This window comes from Aspergillus stella-maris (genome assembly GCF_047715825.1).
Source record: "Aspergillus stella-maris strain CBS 113639 unplaced genomic scaffold BDV14scaffold_2, whole genome shotgun sequence".
NCBI lineage: Eukaryota > Fungi > Ascomycota > Eurotiomycetes > Eurotiales > Aspergillaceae > Aspergillus > Aspergillus stella-maris.
Genome location: NW_027396796.1, coordinates 171,098 through 190,787, shown reverse-complemented (window position 1 = coordinate 190,787; position 19,690 = coordinate 171,098). Strand labels below are relative to the sequence as shown.

Sequence of the window (19,690 nt, the reverse complement as noted above, 5' to 3'; positions counted from 1 at the left end):
GGCGTTTGCTGGGTCACGGTCTGTGCGAACCTGGTTCCCACTGCAGGACAGGTCCAGCTAGCCTCGCGAAATTGACCTCGACAGTCGGTTTTAACAATTTCTGCTTTCAGAATGGCCTGCAAATCTCAATTCTGGCTGGTCGACCCGAACCGTCCAGTCAGACCCAGCTCGCTGAATTATTTCTTCTTACACCGATTGATTTCTTCTGTTGCCATGCGAGAACCGCACCCGGTCCTGAAGTCAACGTTCGCAGGGCTGAGAACGATCGGAGACTAAAATGTGACGACGATCAGAACCAATTGCCAGAAAAGTAGTAGTTTGGACGAGGCTTGAACTTACTACTACCTAAACCTCGAGTTCATGGGTCTTTACCACACCCTTAGTTCTTGGGGGCCCGAGACTACTGGTATGAATGCGAGTATTGTGTGACGAACCGGCAAACTGCAGCAGTTGAGATGCGTTCTCGTCGTCCTCCTTCCCCGAGTCTTGTCCGTCTGCTTGGGCGTACTTTGTAAGACCGGTCTGACGCCGGAGGCGCGGGATGGAAAAAGTACGGCAGCTTCTGTGTCAGCGAGTCGGCGATCGACGGCGCCCAGTGCTGTCTGGTATGAGCGAAAAACAGGGATGATGCTGGTCTAGGACTCTTGGCTAGTGATCATGGCCAGATCCAGAGCGACCAGGATCATTATAGTGGGTTAGCCTACTGCCTCGGATGCGCATCATCAGGGCTTATTTGTTAGCGTCATCGAAGGGTGGCCAATCACGAAAACTTGGTGTTTGATGAGCTGCATGAGGCTTGAGCAGCGCTGGGCCCTCCAGGAGTCAAGGCTCAGGTACTCCATCAGTTTTTCCCGGAGCCAGTTGGGCCCCTAGCTCGAGCTCTGGGGTCGCTTTGACTTGGAAATTGGGGGTCCATACTCCATACTTCATTGACTCCATTTCTTCTGGAATGTAGATCAGTTAAAGGCTGGTTCAGCTTTCAAAGCTCAGTCGACTTGGGGAGCAGAGAGTGGGACTGTGGAGAGTGGATTCTGCTGTCTGGATGCACCCGCCAGGAACTGCCCTCACCGTCTTCGTCCACCAACGGCCGCCTGCTGTATTGGGACGGCCAACCTTCCATTCCGTCTATCTTTTGCGTTGCTTCCTCCGTCCATTATTCGGTCGGCTCTTTTATTCCTCTTCAGGCCCTACCATATATCTGCTGATTTACCGACACTCTTACAGCCTAATGATCTTCAGTGTTTAGTTGCGCGTCCGAACCTCAGTCTGGCGTGTGACCTGTCATAGGTCGATAGGGACACCACCAGCCGATCAGACTTCTGGTCCGCCTAACTCGCCAGCTGTGGCTTGGGACCTTCCTCTTTCACTCAGAAATTATGGATCTGGTTCTTGCGGTCTGAATAGTTGGAACGCTGCCTTGGAAGTGTCACTGTGCAGGATCCAGATCTAAGAATGTTTGGCCTGGCTTCGCATATTGTTGACCGCGTCGGAATTAACTCATTTCTGTCTGCTCTACCAGCCCAAGTATGGACGGCTCTCAACTTATTCCCACGGCCGCATACCATGCCCACCGGTGGGCACTGAAGGCTGGATTACCGTTTCGGACCTTGAAGAGGATGTTGGTCATTGGGATGCAGGCAAGATGTATGAAGTACAGCCAGGCATTGATTTGAATGGACGCAGCACAGAATTACGTACCAGAAAGGATCCAATCACCTTGCAGTAGATACCGCAGACTGCACTACCACGCAGAGGCCGAGCCACATCTGTCAAGCCACCTGGTTAACGGCGACCTCCTGAAGCATTGCTTCAACACCACGGACCCCATTGCATTCGAATCACCAATGATGCGCTCTATAGACCTGCTAGTTGCGATCTACAACGATTCCGTCTACCCTTCGCTCTCTAGGCGAGTCCAAATGACCCAGCTCCCTTCTGCAAAGGTCTCTAGTTCGTCTAACTAGTCGCCACGAATAGTTTAGAAGGCACTGCGAGTCATGGCTGGTCTACCAAAAGATACATTCGTCCCAAGCTTATGGTCCCAAAGGAGCATTGTAGTCGCACCATTCCTCGATGCTTTGCTCATCCGGGTTGAGAGATCGGCCCCTGACATTGACGCTTTGAGGTAATGAAAAGGTCTAGATCAATTCCCTTACACTCCACTATACTCGGGTTGGCTCCTATGACGCGTCCTTTTTCTAATTTACGGACATTTGGGTCAAGGAGAGCAAACACGCAATGGCCGTACGTCTGCTTTATCAACGAAGGGACTCTCTAATGCCTCAATTCCACACCGCCACGAAACAGCCTAAATTTTCCAAGGTAACTTGAACCGTAAACAATTTACTGCATCTCAGTATTGCTAACTGAAGGCGTTTTCAAGAGAAACAAGTGTCTAAACATCTATCTATAGATGTCGATGGATTACGCTTTAACTCGTTGGATCATTCGCGAAGTCTCATCGCATTGGTTCCATAAACTAACAATCGCATGCCAGTCTGCCAGTACCGGGCTCCCACGAGATAGAACATTTCCTTCCTACCTTTCGCGTGGTCTGCTTCCCAATCAGACCCCTGCAGCACGGGCCAGCACGCCGCAAGGGCATCATCGGGCAATTTGAGCCATCCCCAGATTGCCACCAGGGCTTTACTTCAAAGCCCGTTATTTTTTTCCCTCTATGACGTCTTCTACTTTTCGGAAGAATAAATCACCCGGAGTCTATTGTTCACATATCGGGCTATCCGTCAATATATTGGCAATCAACCCAAGCTTGCCGATGGCCATGGTTAACTGGCGCTCAACAGCAAAGATGGTTTCTCAAGATGCTTGAGTCGGTGAAAACGGGTGTGGGGGAGGCTTTCTCAAACGTCTTCCACATTGAGCTCCGCGGCCCAGATTACGATAAGGCCTCTGCTGGATCTTGAATCATCTCAACGTGGGCGTACCTTGGCACTAGATCACGATCAGGTCAGTTCTTTCTCTTCTTTTGATCGTTTGATTATACTTCGATCTTTCATAACGGTAAGCTATTGCGCCTAGCTTCTACTTTCCCCCCTTTAAATGGTGAACCTAAGCTCCGGATTATGTTCCAGAGGCCCAAGCACAGTGCGTATTGCAAAGAGCAAGGAGGCTCTTTCAGCCTCAATCAGCTCTCTGTGAGCAGAGAACCTCCCTATGATACAATTCCAACAAGGGCATTGTTCTGGCAAAGCTACTTGTCTTGATTCCGGATCTGGAGTTCTTGTTCAGAAGACCGCGCAAGCAGGTGTCGCTGTTCGGTAAGTCACGGTACCCATTTGCCTGCTGAATGATCATAGCAGAAACCCCCAAAGAAACCTTGGCGAAATCCGACGAGGTATAGGCACCACGGCGGATAATGCATGCTTGAAGATTATCCAACCCTCTTAAGTTTTCTGCCCTCAACGGACTACAAGATTAGAGCGAAACTTTTAGCCATTGAGAGATTTGCTCCTCTCCGGACCTGGTGCTTTGGGATTGTGGTTTATTTGGGTTTTGGGATCGAGGTACAGCTTCGAATATCCGGGCTCGATTTCCCTCGTCTCAATCTCTACATTTTCTTCTCGCAGGCCACCCCAGAAACCGCTAATTCTTCCCTTACATCTATTTGAGACACTCAATAGAGTCGAAAAGCGAGCTAGATAATTTTTCCGTGACTTGCGCCATCTGCCGATGCAGGCAGCGTGTTTCACCTGCGGAAGGCCCATCCCGTAATTGGCCTTCAGCCTATCTCAGTGAATATGGTATATAACACGCTCGTAGCGTTCCTTCGCAGAATTCCGTCCCTTGTTGATCACTGAGTGGATAAGGGCCACGATGCAGGACATTATAGGTTCATCAGCATCCGCCTCTGATCTGACCCCTTGCGTCCCGCCATTCCCCCTTCCTCCGATCGTTCTTACTGTCCAATGAAGAAAACGAGACCAGGTCCGCGCGGTTTCTGTCTTGCAACTGTTCCATTTCTCAACGCCCGCAATCTGGTTGCATTGCATGATGGCCAGTCTTGTCGCCGATGCTCATGGTGGCAATGCTGATTTCCACCACATTCTACTACCTACTCGTGCCCTTCCCGGTCGTTCCTTCCACATTGGCCAACGGCGTCTCACTTCATTAACCTCGAACACTAAAGACAAAGAAATCTTTTCTGGTCCCGTTTCCAATCTGCACTGTGGGGCGCGGGTCGCCAATCTGTATGCATTTCTCCTTGCCGTTCTAACATTCCCAGCAACGTCATTTATTGATCAAATCTGCCTACCGCCCCAAGCCTCCGCAGAGCAGGAAGCAGGGCCCTGAAGATTGGCAATGGCGTGCATCTCACCGATGCGATGCGATGCGACTCTAGCCAACAGCTGACTTGCTCTCCACTCTGCCCTATAAACCACAGTACAGTAGTCGCCGGATCGACGACACGACTCCCGAGCTAGACTACCTAACTCAGGAACCTGCAGCTAGCTTCGCATCATTGAATCTGGCGCAATCTCTCTCTACTCTTTAGCGCCCCATAACTGTTTCTCTTTGGAATGCTCAGTGCGCAGATCGCGCAGACCCAATCCAACGGGACTATGCATACCATACCTACCCCACAGCTACATACGTATTCTTATTCGCTCAAAAGAGAATACGACGGCGAACACTAAGAACAAAAGGTGCGTGCGCACGCGAGGGTGTAACAAGACATGCCTATCTGAGAACAATCTAAGACCTCTAGTTCCCTCCTGATGCGCGCGGCTGTTCAGCTCGCTACTTGGCTTTACTTGCATTTGTAGGTACATACTCATGGCGCTAGAACATCGCCAACGCCTCAGAACCGCACGTATCGCGCAGCCCCCATCTAGTCCAAGGCCCTCGGCTCCCCATCATGCATGCATCGGAAATCATTGTCGATCCGCAGATCCTCCCATTCCTTCCTAAACGGGACAGTGGCTGGCTGGCCGGCTGACTGAGCTTGTACAGATTCCCAGAATGCTAGAGTATCCTGGAATCAAACCTTAACTTGGATCCCGGACTCGTTGGCTTCTCTCCCCGATTTCAGATCGCCTCAGTGGTTGTCGTCGAGTCAGAGAGAGTTTGCACTCTGGCCTCGCCCTCCTACCCTTCTGCCTAAGCTTTCTTTCACCTTGGCCCCAACCATTCAGCCCTCGATCCTGAGTCTGGCTCTGGAGCTCTGGGATTGCACGGCCTTCCCCATGTCGCACTGACCGTGAGCTCGGTACTTGAGGATTTAAGCATGCGCTGTTCTAAGTTTAGGTTTGGATAGTAACTTTGATTCCTACATAGACCAAGGCAGAGGTAGGCATTGTCAACTCAGTAGACGAGTAGGTGTAGAATAGTACTCTCTGCATGTATGCGGTGAGTTCGATCTTGCTAGAGGTGGGCGAGGATGCCCGAAATTAGGACTGTAAGCCGTGGTGGCTCTTTGCTTGCCGTGCTGCTGCAAGTCTACTGCGTAGCATGTCGTGACTACTTATCTGAGTTGAGGGTCAGGTACTAGAGTTACCTGCTGCACCGGATGCTCTGGGAAGCCTCTCCGTGGATACCAGATCGTTTTGTCAGGGACTCGGTCGGAACAATCCCATCCAGCAGGTCAAGATATATAACGAGAACCCTCCCCTACAACCATCCCTACCTGCGTACACTGGTGCCATTCCCAAGGCAGGTGCACATAGGGTCGCACTTTCCTTCCAGGGCCTGGCACCCATGATGGGTGCATAGAGGGGAGGAGCGACTGGTGAAGATTACAAATCGTACCTTCCTTGTTGATGAGAATACCTGGGGAGTGCACAAAGGGCAAGTGCCAGCTGCGTCGTGCCTTCCACAATTGCTCAATTATTATCCGATAGTACTCACGATCATCTAGCTTACCTAGTACTTTACTTGCTTGGCCTCTACAAGGAGCAAGATATAATAACTGTTTGGATTCTTTCTCTCATCAACCGGTATCGCCTCGACTAAACTCAACTAACCCAACCAAACGCATGGAGCCCGGCAACGGTAATCTTATATAAAAAAAAGTGGTATCAAGTCTCGTTTCCAGCGTGCTCCCGTCCCAACGCAAAAAGCAGAGCATAACATAATCACGCAGAAAAAGCTGAAAGCAATAATCAAACAATCAAAGACGATAACCTTTTGACCCAATGATACAAGTGCCCCAAGAAGCAAGATTATCATAAACAAGAAAGAGAAATAAGGTGGTAAAAAGGGGTGGTCAAGAAGTGAAGATGATGAAAGCATGGAGCAAACGATGAGCGAGGGCGAAGAACCAAAATCAAAGCCAACCGCGCAGAGCAAAGCAAATGAATAATCTCAAAGTGTAGGAAAACGCCAACGCCAGCCCCTGTTTTATCTTGAGTCCCTGGTTGTCCTATACATTGCTCCCAAATGGAATAAGCAAAAGAGATTAAGGTTCTTGCGGTCAATGGAGAGGGGGAGGGGGGAAATATGAGGAAGTGTGGTTAGAATGTCTGAGGATGGTGTAAGAGGGCCTGGGGGTTGATGGGTCGACCCCCCAGGTTAAAAGGATGAAAAGGAGGAGTCGAGGAAGCACAAATATACGAAGATCATGAAACGAACAAACAAACCTGCCGCCCCCTAGCCATGAATCGTCAACGTCAAAATGAATCTACTTGCCCATTCCGTTCTGCATCATATTCTGCTGCTGTTGCTGTACTGCTTGGGCATGCTGAGCAGCAACCTGGGCTTGCCGCTGTTGAGCAGCAGCAATTTCCGCACGGTCTCGTCGCATGATATCATGCACAAAGCCCTTCGCAGCTTGTTCGAGACCAACGCTATACTCTTGAGCAACTTGAGGCGGATATTGAGTGGGCGGTCCGTATTGAGGCATCAAACGACTAGCCATATCCTGCCGTAATCTCAGAAGTCGCTGTTGATAGAGCTGTGTATAACGCTGCGGCGGATTCATACGCGGCTGCATATTCATTCCTTGCATGTTCTGCGGGAGTTGGCCGCCGTTGGCTTGAGCCGCTGCCATCAACATCTGCTGTTGTTGCTGTACGTTGACCTGTGGGCTGTTCTGAAGCATCTGTCCTTGCTGAGCTTGGGGCTGTTGTTGACCTTGCGGTTGCTGTTGCTGTTGTCTTTGTTGCTGCTGCTGCTGTTGTGCCATCTGCATTTGTTGGAGTTGAGCGCGCATTAGCTGAGCTTGGTATGCCTGCGGATTGGCGAACTTTTGCTGTTGAGGCTGGGAGTTTGACTGCTGTTGCTGCATCATCTGCTGCTGATGGTTTTGAATATTGTTCTGTGCGTGTACGTTTGCCTGGAGTTGAGCAAATTGTTGTGGAGTGAGCTGACTGTGATTGACATGACCTTGCTGAGCGAGGAGTTGCTGTCGCTGCATCAAGAACTGTTGTTGCTGTTGAGGAGTGAGGTTCATTTGTCCGCCCATTTGTGGCGTTGCCATCATCGCTTGGTTCATAACAGGTGTTGGAGCCATCGATGAGCGCGGTGGACTAGCGTGGCTCATGCGCTGTGTTGGAGTAACATTGCGCATGATTGGCGTTGCTTGGGACATCGCTGGTGTTCCTTGCGTCATCTGCGGCGTGCCATGTCTGCTCTGGCCTTGCTGGCTCCTAGATGGTACCATGGGATTGCTCATCATGTTCGGATGGGCGTGCTGCAAAGCAGATGGGGGTCTCTGGGGGCTACCGGCGCCTTGCATCGAGGAAGTCATTGTCATGGGCACGCTAGCCTGTGAGGTCATCGCACTGTTAACAAGAGGAGATGAGTTATTGAGGGGAGTTTGGTTGCGCACCACCGGCGAAGCCTGCTGCGCTTGACTGACACCGTTGGGCTGCGCCATGACATGTCGATTTTGTTGCTGTGCTGCGAGCTGTGCCTGTGCCTGTTGTGCAGCGAGTTGTTGTCTTCTGTTCTCTTCTTTGGCTTGTTCCTCTGCCTGGCGTTGTTCTGCCAATCGGCGCCTCTCTCGTTCTTGCTCTTGTTGCTGCCTCTTGGCCAGTTCCTGCTTCGCCTTGGTCTCGCTCTCGCGTCTCATCTTCTCTTCGTGTTGGTGACGAATATTCTCAATAATCTTGAATCGAGAGAAGCGAGGTTCGAACGGTACTGCACCTCCAGCGTCGTCAACAGCGGCAGACTTTGGTGCGCCCGCGCCTCCCGAGGTAGTAGGCTCCAGCCGTTCATCCATGATAAGCATGAACCTCTCCTCTTGAGCGGCAAGTGCTTCATCAGCTGCCAATTCGGCGACAGTGCGCTTCCTCCGCTTAGGTGACGGCGGCGGATCGCGGTGAAGTGGGCTTTCCATGTATTTGAGAAGAATGTGCACATCATCCAAGCTGTCCACAGGGTCCAAGAACAAAGGTGGAGCAAGAGCTCTCGTCACTTTGGACTCGCATTCCAAAAGTTCATGTGGTTCAACAAGCATCTTCTGTCGTTTCGCGGGATGGGCCTGTTCAGGCTGTGTCGATGCACCAGGCGAGGGAGGGGCCGCTGTGGAGGCTTGAGGACGAGACGACCCTGCCGCTGCTTGTTTCGCGGCTTTCGGATCAGATGTCGTTGCAAGCAGTGTCAGTTCTGCTTGTAATGAGCGAGGAGTCGGGTGGAGAACTGTCGTAAAGACACGAGGCATGGGAACAGGTTGCTTCTGCTGAGATGACGCAGCCTCCTGATTCTCCTGGTTCTGTCCTTCTCCCTCTCCACTTTCTTTACTTTCCGATTGTTCAATTGCTGTATCATTGCTCGCCGATTTTTCCGACGTCAGCTGATTTTGCTTCGGGTATGGTGCATATGCAGACGGTGTGATATGTTCATTCCAATTATGGATTGAGAATGGCGTATTATTGTCATTCGAAGTCGGCGCGGCGGTCTTCCGAGTTTGTGCTGATACTGATTTATGATCAACCACGCGCACGATAAGGCAACCTGAATCAAGACCTAGTCAGCAAAAGCTTTGACAGATGCAATTGCCATTCATCCCACCTTCATAAAAACGAACATTGGCGCGCAGTAGTTCTTCCATCATATCATGAGGAACGGTTCCTGCGCGGATATGTTCGATGATGACCTTCATCTCCGAGTTATATGGAAAGCTGCCATCCTGCTGCTCAAAGCGGAAATGCGTAGGGTGTAGATGTAAGATCAGGGACGGAGGTGATTTGGCAAACTTTTTCAGGATGTATGATGATGTTTTTACTGTAGTTTGTACCGCAATTAGCAAAGCAGATTTCCAACCTCCCCGGACACCGAGTAACACTAACCATACGGCTCCGGATGGACCTTCCCTAACCGACGATCACTGTCCAGAGTCGGCGTTTTGAGCGCGCCTTTTTGTACCTTCCCGTTCTGTTCGCCTATCTTTTGCGCCTCCTTCCTAGGCCGGCCTAGAGGACCCTTGATAGACGTGTTGCTCAGGTTGCCGACGCCATTGACGCTATTGACAGTCGGATGGCTGGTAGAACTTCCCGCGGCGGACTGTGGGGTACCGGGGAGGCGCTTTGATGTAGTAGGAGAGGAAGACGACGGCTGTGGTTTCACGCCGTTGACGCCCGTCTGGACGAATGGCGGGGGTGGTCGCTTCATCTTAGGGGGATGTGAGGCTGTTTTGGAGATCGCGGCAGCCATCTTTTCGAGACTAACACCGGAGTGCGATTCCGGTCAAAGTCGACTAGAAGCGACTCTCCGGAACGTCAAGCTGGATATAGCGGACGAATGTTGTGCTCCGAAACTCGTTCGTCGATGATATAACCGGGGGACGAGACATGTGGGGAGCGGACGCGGAGAGCGACAATGGGCGGCGCGGGATTCGACGCGGAGGGTTGCAGATATCTCGGAGTCGCTAAATAATTAGATCACTGGAGTCCATCGAAGAATTGTCTGCTACAAGCAGAGTGAAAACGCAAGATATTGGGGCAGTGGTTGTCGCTCTGGGAAGGAGTTTCGTGATGCCAAGCCCAGACGTTCATGAAGGAGAGTCTCATGGTCAGGTGATGGCTGCTTTGAGGCTTGCTCACGTGATACATATTCTTTATATTCATGCTATGTAAGCAGCCTAATTTTATACAAGCCCTATAAAGAACATAGGTGTCTTGTGTTGGAGGCATTGTGACTGAGACGTTGCATATTCTCTTTCATGTTCTTTTATGCTCATCAATAGTAGTTGGCATTTCCTTAGCATCATATAATATAAACAAAGATGAGGTGCCCAAAAGGTCGAAACAAATCATAAAGCTAGGGAATATCATCACGGCCATCCAGTAACAAGTACCGAGCGCAATATAAACAGTCATAAGATTAACCACCGTATCCAAGGTATCTGCAGCACGCTAGCTGCAGTGTATCGCGGCTTATTAGTCATGGCCACTGATCCTGCGTCGCCAATCATCGCCAACACGAAGCACATCAACCACATCAATGCGCTTACCGATGCCAGTGACTCCTTCTTTGCGCCACCACTTCTCATCCTGATCCACCAACTGCGATTCATCATCACTGTCGATAAGACCGCCTCGACCACCCTCATCGCCGACCACCACAACGACCTGCCTGACCCAGCCGGAAATGTGGTTGACTGCACTGCCGTCCTGACCGGACAATGACTCCTGGACGTAGACAGTATCAGCAGAGAGATGGCGGACAAGATGCACGAATCCGCCTGCTGTGCCAAATGGCATAATCATAGTTTCCTTCTCCACAATGGCCTGGGCCTGGGTATATAGAGTATTGAAAAAAGGAGTTGCGCCTTCCGGATCTCCAACCTGGCGAGGTTCCAGCGTGGACAGGTCCGCGGTTGTTCCCTCCACCGATGGGTTGGCTTCTTCCGGGGCGATGTTTGAGTATGATGATGTGATTGACAGATCGTGAGTAGGGCTGCCTTGGCTGGGCGCGTGCTTCAATCCGGGAGCGTAGATAAGGACGAAGACTTTAGCGGTGTCTGGATTGACATGTTCAGGGAGATGAGAAAGTATAGACTGCAAATGGAATTGGTTAGCGCATTCGGGTGCAGAGAGAATCAAAACGGAGTCAGATAGAGCATACCACGTGGTCGGAGACCAGTTCCGCTGGCCCATGGTGCGACGATTCAGATGATACCACAATGATTACCGTCTTCTTTCTCTTGTCGGTAGCCGCTGGGCCACCAACGACACTGCGTGTTTGCGTTTGAGTAGATGTGACGTTTTCAAGCTGATTCCTTTGTTGGTTCCGTGATTCCACTTCTTCCGACCACCGGGAATGGTCCTCAAAGTCGCCTCTACCCTCTTCGCGAATCGAAGTCAAGGCACCTCCGACGAACGCCCCTGCCGCTGCCACACCGGCGGCAACCCTCTTGCTGGCGCCATCGAAGATCTGCTGCGGACTGGGCGTGCGTCGCAGGGCTCCTTGCATGCGGGCTACCACACTATCATCCTCCTGGGTATCAGCATAGACATCAGCTCCCGTCGCCCGAGCCTGTTCACCCTCAAAATCGCCAGGTGGAAATGACACCCCGCCGGCGCCAGTTGTGGATCGATCACCGCCTCGAGGATAATCGCGATCATCTTCATCATCATCTTCATTGCGCTCTGTCCATATCCAAGCCGCAACACCAATTGCGGCGATACCGACCGTCAGGGCGAGAGGCGCCCAGTACCCCAGGACAGTACGCCGCCCGCTGGAGCTGAAGCCAGTACCCACCCGCCGATTGCGGCCATCTTGGGAATGAGACATGGCGGTCAACGATAGGAATTATAGGCTGCGCATAGATTCACGTCGGTCGCGATAGTCGTATTCACATCTCAAGGTCGCGGAAGACTCAAAGGTTGCGGAGGGTGGCTGGGATGTCGAGGATGAGAAAGGAGGAAGAGAACTATGGGGGACGGCGGCTGGGGCCTCGGGCGACAAACATGTGGCTGGTGACTTTGTTTTGCCGCGGTGTTACGGGAGCGGCCTCGATCCTGTTTGCACAGTTTGTAGCTCTAGCTTAGTCAAGTGCCTCCTATCTGCACGTGAGGTGGGCTGGCCTGGAAAAATAGTTGCGGAGTGATGGCGGTTTGACTCACAGAGCGCGGAACAAAGGCGACAATTGGCGGTTGTCATTCTCTTGTGAATAGTGCATATAGTATGCTGTATACCGTCTAATACCTTGGTTTTTGATGCTTACAACCAGTCTTCCCCAGATCTCTCGCTTTCTACACACATCCAGGCGCGTTCCCCTCATCCCCGCGGCGACATCACGCACCGGCTTCTAGCGTTTTTTAAGAGCTCGCGACACATCGCAAGACGTACTATAACGAATCGCCAAATCATAAAACACAGCCGAAATGCCACACTCTGTCCCGGTGCCCCCAACGGGCTTCCAAGCCCTCATTCTGTGTGGACCAGGTGTCTCTCTCAACACATTCACATCAAACCCTGAGGAATTCCCGAAAGCTCTGATTCCTATTGCGAACCGTCCTATGGTATGGTATCCTTTGGACTGGTGTTATCGCATGGGTATTACCAGTATGTGATGTCATTATTCCCTTGTGACTCGTGCGATATCTAATAGATCCAGACATCACCCTCATCACTCCTCCCCCTAGCCGCGCCCCTCTCGAGACTGCGCTATCACAAAACCCTCACCTTACCTCTCTGCCCTCACCGTCTCCCTCCGTCATAGCGCCCGCCGACCTGACATTGACAACGGGTACCGCCGAATTGCTACGCCTCCCCGAAATTCAATCATGTATAAAATCAGACTTTCTTCTTCTACCGTGCGATCTGATATGCGAGATTCCTGGAGAGTCTTTGCTCGAAGCATGGATGGTGTCTCAGAGTGCCCTCGGTGGCTCGACGCTTGCTGGAGGGTGGAACACAAATGGTCCCAAGACAATAGGTATGGGAGGTGAAGCAGGAGGGCGCCGTGGCGGTCTGGCAGTATACTATCAAACAAAAGGGAGAGATGAAAGTGTCAAGGGAGAGGTGACTGATTTCGTGGCCACTGCTCCCCTTGAGCAAGATGAAGAACCTGCAGTCTCACATCCAAAGGACGGGCCAGCTGCGCTACGATTCGGGCTCTCCAAGCTGGTGCTTTCAATGCCCATGGACACGGTGAAGGAGAAAATGGAGGAGGACAAGGGGCTGCTCATTCGTCATTCGCTCGTGAAAAAGCATGCGCAAGTGAAGATGCTTACTAGCTACCGAGATGCACACGTCTACGTGTTTCCCTATTGGGTAAAGGATATGGCACGATTGAACGAAAAGTTCGAGAGCGTTAGCGAAGATCTTGTGGGATGGTGGGCCAAAGCCGACTGGCAGACTGGTCTGGGGGAAAAGCTCCGATTGAAGGAAATATTCCGAAAGAACCAAAACGTCGGCGAGAGCGGAAGCATGGACGATGAATCACTAGAGGAGGAAATCGATATCAAAGCCATGAGCACGACTAAGGCTGGCGCCGGGGAGTCTCACGACGCCTTGTCCTCCGAAGCCCCGGCCGAATTCCAATTCGCCTCTCGCGTCCGAAGAACAGACACCGGCTCTGTCATACAAACTCCGCAGAGCGACAAACTCACCACTCCCCCGGTGCTCGCTTACATGCATTCATCCCTGCCGTCTGCGCCTTTAATTCGGCGCGTGGATGCTTCGTCTCTCCTTCTCTCCGTCTCGCTCCGCCTCGCCAAACTAGAGCCCGTTGAAGACGTTGGCAAGGTCGCCGCCTCCCCCTTTGCGCACAGCTCCAAGGTGGCATACCCTGCAGGTGTCGCTCAGCGCTGCACCGTCACCAAGTCCGATTGCTTACTCGCCGATAATGTCACCATTGAAGAGAAGTGCGTGATCAAGGAGAGTGTGATCGGTGTAGGTTGCCACATTGCCAGCGGCGCACGGTTGACCCGGTGCCTGATCATGGACGGTGCCGTCGTTGGCGAACGGTGCCAATTGACGGGGTGCATCGTGGGACGACGCAGCAAGATCGGGCGCGAGTGCGTCTTGAAGGAGTGCGAGGTCCAAGACGGCCACGGCGTCGAAGAGCAAACAGATGCCAAGAACGAGAAGTTCATGCGCTTCGAAGGACTAGACGAAGACGCCGAGGGCATGGCTGTTTCTGAAGACTTCGGCGACGACGGCAGCGACCTGGGATTCTGATTGATGTCTAATCCAGTATCTACGCGGCTATCTCCTACTGCTACATAGGTACTCTCTCGACATAATGACTGGTATAGATGATTGACAGACTTGACGCTGTTCACGAATAGGGCGGGAAAAAAAAAAAGAAAAGGTACCTGTTGTGTCTCTTATCGGAGGAATAAAATAGTCGTTCGCATGTATAGATACCCTAGGGTTCACCTATCTACTTTCATATTACTACCCACTATTACCTACTGTACCGCGCTCAGCTGAGACCACCTGATCCCGATCACCAGACCACGAGACCCCTCTTCGCCTCCGACGCATGCACGCACCTGGGCTGAGATATGTAGATACTGAATACCAATCAACCAACAAGGACCCAGAACCCCTGGGCAGATCAGATAACGAACCACCCAGCTGAGATAGCCACTGCGCTTCAGTGCAGTGCCACCATGCACCCTGCACCCTGCACTTATCACCGATTCAAGATACCCTGTCGCAACCCTGCCTAAGCTCGATATTAGCATTCTGTCGAACCATCGATCCAGATCTGATCTTTATCTACCTACCTAATCATCAAGTTGCAGTAGGCCTGGTACTGTAGACTACCTAGGTAGGTACCTAGTAGCAGTGCGTCACTTTCGTCGACATTACACCATTCATCCCACCTACTACTACCTCGGCCGGACCTTCGTAATCGTAAAGATACTATATGTGGGCCTGGAATCTATCAATCACCCCGCTATGCAGCCATACTGCGGTAACTGCACCAGTACCATTACCACCAGTCCAGTAGTCCACACCATCTAAGACACGGACCACACCAACACCCATTAAGAACCCCCTCTCCCTCCCGAATCTCCGACCCTTGACTCAACAAGTCCCCAGTACTCCACCGCTTACCTCCGAGCAGTAGGAAAAAGCGTTTCTACATCTGTCAACTTGCATTCTCGCTAAATAAAGTACATACATAGTCATACACTACATACTAGCTTAGGGATTGGCGGGCCGTCAATGCTACCTTTTGGCCTTTGCGCGGCTCGGAGAGGGACGACTAGCGAGTTGGGGAAGACCATTGGTGCATTTTGCGTGAACTAGATCGCTCACCGTATGTTTTGGAGGCTACCATACCTGCGGAGCATACTAGTATGGTTGGACTTTAGAGGATCTCAGCCGTAAGCACGCCGCATATGAAAAAATTCGACTCTGTGGTTCAGTCCACAATTTCGATATCTAGGTAGTGAGGGGGGACTACCTAGTAGGTAAAGTGATGACAAGGACGGGGGTGTGCATGGACGGCTGGCTGGCTGGCTGGACGCCGCGGCGCGCGGGCTGGTGTGGTGGCGCGAACTTGTAGGTATGTCATGGATAACAAGGTTTTGCTAGGGTAGCTGACAACAATGTTTGTCAGATAGGTAGATAGCACATTCTGCGAGGATTTGGCCATGAAGTTACCATGGAGTTTCTGTTCTGGATAGATAGCAGGTAACTACGAGAAGATCTTCTTATCTCGTGCCGTGCCTAAGCACTTATCAGCAGCACGCACCACTCCGGGAGCGGGAGCCCGGGCACGAGGTGTAGACTATGGTACGGTAGGTCAATGCTGAAGGTCAACATTGATACTGTTCTTCGGAGTCGGACAATAAAGCGAACTCGAGCTCATTGCTTTTGTTGACTGATAGAAAATATTAACGATGGCGAACCATTATTGGCTGATGTATGTGCAAAGCCTCTTGATAGCTGCAGGTAGATACATCCACCTATCTGCCAGCGATAACGATAGCGGCGCGGATACGGTCGTGAGTACTTTGTGTACAGTACTCCGTGGGTGTAGACACCGTTCGGCGTTAACTCGTAGGTAGTTGTTGATGACACCAGCGGCCTGCAGGCAGATCGTACTTGTTACCTGTTCAGGAGTAGACTACAGCCGGCCGTAGATGCCAACTCTCATTGATCAATTCCTGTCGTCTGTCGCGGCAGATGCACCTGCATATCTTCGACTCCATAGCCTAGATAACCTAGTGCTCACTCTAAAATGCGAGGGGCGAGGGGCGAGGGGCTACCAGTACCGGACTAATAGTGTAGTGGGAGCGGGCGAAATTGATATTGTGGGGTAGCGCCAGTCAGAGTCCCAGTTCACTTGACGCTGGTTGCGTTTAAAATTGCCCTTTCATGTCGAGGAATTGCATGAGTGTTGAGATGGGAAGGTTGTCCGATCACATACAGCGATGAGTGAGTAGATAGCTGATGTCTGTTGTGTAGTGTTTGACTCCTGATGGAGGTCGTTGTGTTGATGGAGGATCTGGAATGTGATAACTTCACCTGCACCTGGGCATTGGCAGAAGCTGTAGGTCTCGGTCCGCGGTTATCATTCAGTTGAGGAATAGACTTGGCTGCATTGGTGCTAAGTATGGGGATCATAATCTCATGCTTCGTAATCAGATACAGTGCTTCATCGCGATGTTGAACCGTATGATGCTGAGAGCCTTGGTTATCAAGAACAACCAATGTATCTCCAATTCTGGACTCCTGATGCGAGTGTCCACCGCGACTGCACGATGACGCGGAAAGCGAAAATCGAGTGCTAAAACGGCGACGTTGCTCTGTCGATCACGCGGGAACTCCTTACATGGGTCTGCATGCGCTAGTCTGGGCTTTGAGTCTTTGCATTCGACGGTATTATTTGTCGCAGAGCCAAAATATTGAACGAAGATTGTAGATGTTGAATAGATTGAGGTCTCTGTTCTATTAATTATTGTCAATAAGTCAAGTAGTTAATCTGATGCGAGAACTGCTAGATCTTGTAAGGTGAAACAATCGCTAGATCAGCCGAATGAGCTCAGGATACGAAGAAATATATTTCTCCACAGTTGCTTGAATGCCGCGGACAAGAAGGCTGGATTCTGCAACATGGACCCTATAATTCAACCCACCGCTTCTATATTGTTGTACTTCATTCCGGCGACTGGGGTCTGGAAGGGGCCTGTCACTTCTGCAGATTTCTCAGCAGGCTCAAGCCACCAGCAGGCCCGAAGAACGCATGGGAGCGGTTACCACTCGGTCGGAGAGTGATGTTTCCTCCGCCGGCTGACTGACAATGGCTACGCTCTTGACTCGGTGAGCAGTTTTATTGAGCCACGTTTTTCTCGATCCCGCATAATATTGCCAGTGTGCAGTGCATGAATAGTCCAATGCTGATGCTTGGCTGACAGTTATTGTTTACCATGTTGAACCCGGCAGAGCCGTGGACACTACGGCCCTGAAATCTTGGGTCAGAGATGTCGGAATCATGCTCCGTCAGGCTGAGCTACAGAGTACTCCAGCAACTCCAGACCAGAGTACAGAGTACGGTACAGCTACACAGCCGGGTGGACATGTAGCAATCTGTAACAAAAGATCCATCCCCACCGAGTTTTTTCTTGGAACACAGACCGCGGGAGATCTGATTGATTAGGTCCCCATCGTGGAACGGCCAGATCCATGGAACTGAGCTGCGGGAATTATCCAGGGGTCGCAGTCCGTTGAGCCATGGACGCGGTGAGATTTCGAGATTGAAAATGCCCGGTTCGTGTACTAGGAGGGATTTATTGGTCGAACTCGAGTCATATCAGTAGTTCGCTAAACGTGAGGAACAAGAGCAGGGATGGTCTCTTGAACTCTTCAACGTCGCACCGGATGGTCTGGACCGAGTCATGAGCATTCCGGCCTACTAAATAAAGCAGATCTGGGGGTCACGATCTTCGGTCTGATCTCGTAGACCTTCTCCGTGGGTTTCTTACCAAAGCTGTCTCGGCCTCAGTTTCCCTCTTGCTGGAACCATAGAAATCGTACCGTGCAGTCTCCTATCATCAAATTACAAGGTGCGCCGAGGCTGGAGTCCACCGAGTACTTGGCTACCTTGTTTAGCGTTCCAGACTTTTGAGGTCTGGGCTGCTGGCGACATGGCGGCTGACGAGCTCACCCGAGTCGCTCGGTTCTCTCTATGGTTCCCTCCGAGCGTCCGTTCATGAGCCTCTTTAGTTTGTTGCTAAGCGACCATTTTCCTTCAGAAAAGTCGCGATATCGCGACTGATAAGGCCTCGGCTGAAGTCATAATACACGATTATGACGGCGCCCTTGTTAGCCGCGAACCGAGATTGCTGGCAGGGATGAGAGCCCTCCTGCCTGTCAACGACTCAAACAACCGCCCTTCGAGGCGTCGAGCACGTTCTCGCAAGCTTGGAACATTTGCCCCCGCTATTTTGCCGTATCAGGATGGATAGAGGGGACCGAGAGGAAAATAGAAAAGGAGGCGACTGCTGGCGGTGCGATTGGCTGGGCGCGATCTTCATTGATACCGTTACAGCCTTGATACTCAAGGTTCCCCACAGAAAATGGGACTGACAATCCAACCTCTAACGAAGTGTGGCGATATTGATAAACTGTAGTCTTGGGACACTGGTAATTGAGCTTCACAGTAGTCTAATTTTCTGTTACTGAAGGCGCTCACACAGCGGTTGTTATCGGAGCCATCAAGATTGCCGGTCCATGAACCAGCGACCCTGAACCGTAGTTGACAGACTGATCAAGGCCACGAACTCTGGAACCTCGAGCATTAGCACGACGATGAAAGCCGAAGTTACCGTACAGCCCCAGAGCCATGTCTTACCCCTTTCGAGCTGTTGATAACGCTGGTTGGCTGGCGCGGATTCAGGAGAATTAATATTAATCTACAATTTGTACTCTGGCGATAGCAAGAGTGCTGTGTCTGAACATACTGTACTAATGTTATGAACACTATGAATGAAACTGCTGTCATGTAGCGACATTCCGATCTTCAATAATTCAGCATCCCACCAAGGAGAGGACTACTCTCCTGACAACTCAATAACCTCTGGTATGACTTGCAGCTGCACGGAGAGTAATCGCCATCTAGAATAGCCGTCACTTCATAAGTTGCTGTTAAGCCGCTAATCGATCTGGTTCCCCTCGTGGGCGTTCCATCTGCACCAGAAACTTTCCCTCCCCCCTTCCATGATCCCATCTCACCACGGCAAACAACCGTAGAAAATCCCCAGACAAGACAGACAAACAGACTAGCTTAGACAGAATCTGGCAGCTTCACCGACCGCAAAGACCTGCACAGACAAAGGGCCAGGGCTTTCTGTGAGGCGTTGGTCCCTTTTCGCGTACAGAACCGCAGTGGAAAATCCCGCCCGTCTGTCTCCGCCTGTCAGTCGCAGTCGGCCTCGCTCTCCCTGTCTGTCCCTCCCCCTAGTCAGTCGGTCAATGAGAGAGCAGCATCCCATCATTCCCAATTCTAATTATCCCTCCTCCTCAATCCCATTATCTCCCTCTTTCTTCTCCTCCTTCTTCCTCTTCACTACTTCCCACCTTTTCTGCTCTTTCTCCCCTTACCCACCCTCCCCCTCCATTCTCTCCAGTCCTCCCCGGACAGGCGCGTCTTCTGCTTGATTCAGAAGCCCCGTGTCTTCCTACGGATCTGGTCACCGTTTCCTTTCGTTTCTCCTCTTCTCTCTTACCTCTCCGGCTCTCTGTTCGTTGCCATCTTCTTTTTTCTCTGTCGCTTTTCTTCTTTTTCTTTCTTGTTACTTTACCTATGGCTCGACCGCTCTAG

At 51.4% G+C, this 19,690-nt stretch overlaps 3 protein-coding genes across 3 annotated transcripts; 1 reads left to right on the top strand and 2 right to left on the bottom strand.

The window, feature by feature from the left end:
- Positions 1 to 6,443: 6,443 nt before the first annotated feature.
- BDV14DRAFT_41075 (uncharacterized protein) lies at positions 6,444 to 9,719 on the bottom strand. Its single transcript, XM_073776708.1, has 3 exons — positions 9,249 to 9,719; positions 8,971 to 9,183; positions 6,444 to 8,913 (listed from the first exon to the last, which is right to left on the bottom strand). Exons 1-3 carry the CDS (start codon positions 9,610 to 9,612, stop codon positions 6,638 to 6,640), a joined length of 2,853 nt encoding a protein of 950 aa, XP_073633239.1. The 5' UTR covers positions 9,613 to 9,719; the 3' UTR covers positions 6,444 to 6,637.
- A 412-nt stretch (positions 9,720 to 10,131) lies between these two features.
- BDV14DRAFT_41068 (uncharacterized protein) lies at positions 10,132 to 11,893 on the bottom strand. Its single transcript, XM_073776707.1, has 2 exons — positions 11,026 to 11,893; positions 10,132 to 10,958 (listed from the first exon to the last, which is right to left on the bottom strand). The coding sequence occupies exons 1-2, from the start codon at positions 11,692 to 11,694 to the stop codon at positions 10,338 to 10,340; spliced, it is 1,290 nt and encodes a 429-aa protein (XP_073633238.1). The 5' UTR covers positions 11,695 to 11,893; the 3' UTR covers positions 10,132 to 10,337.
- Positions 11,894 to 11,944: 51 nt separating this feature from the next.
- Positions 11,945 to 14,313, top strand: BDV14DRAFT_162878 (translation initiation factor eIF2B subunit gamma). The gene is made up of 3 exons (XM_073766943.1): positions 11,945 to 12,085; positions 12,144 to 12,468; positions 12,521 to 14,313. Exons 2-3 carry the CDS (start codon positions 12,288 to 12,290, stop codon positions 14,086 to 14,088), a joined length of 1,749 nt encoding a protein of 582 aa, XP_073633237.1. The 5' UTR covers positions 11,945 to 12,085; positions 12,144 to 12,287; the 3' UTR covers positions 14,089 to 14,313.
- Positions 14,314 to 19,690: the final 5,377 nt, after the last annotated feature.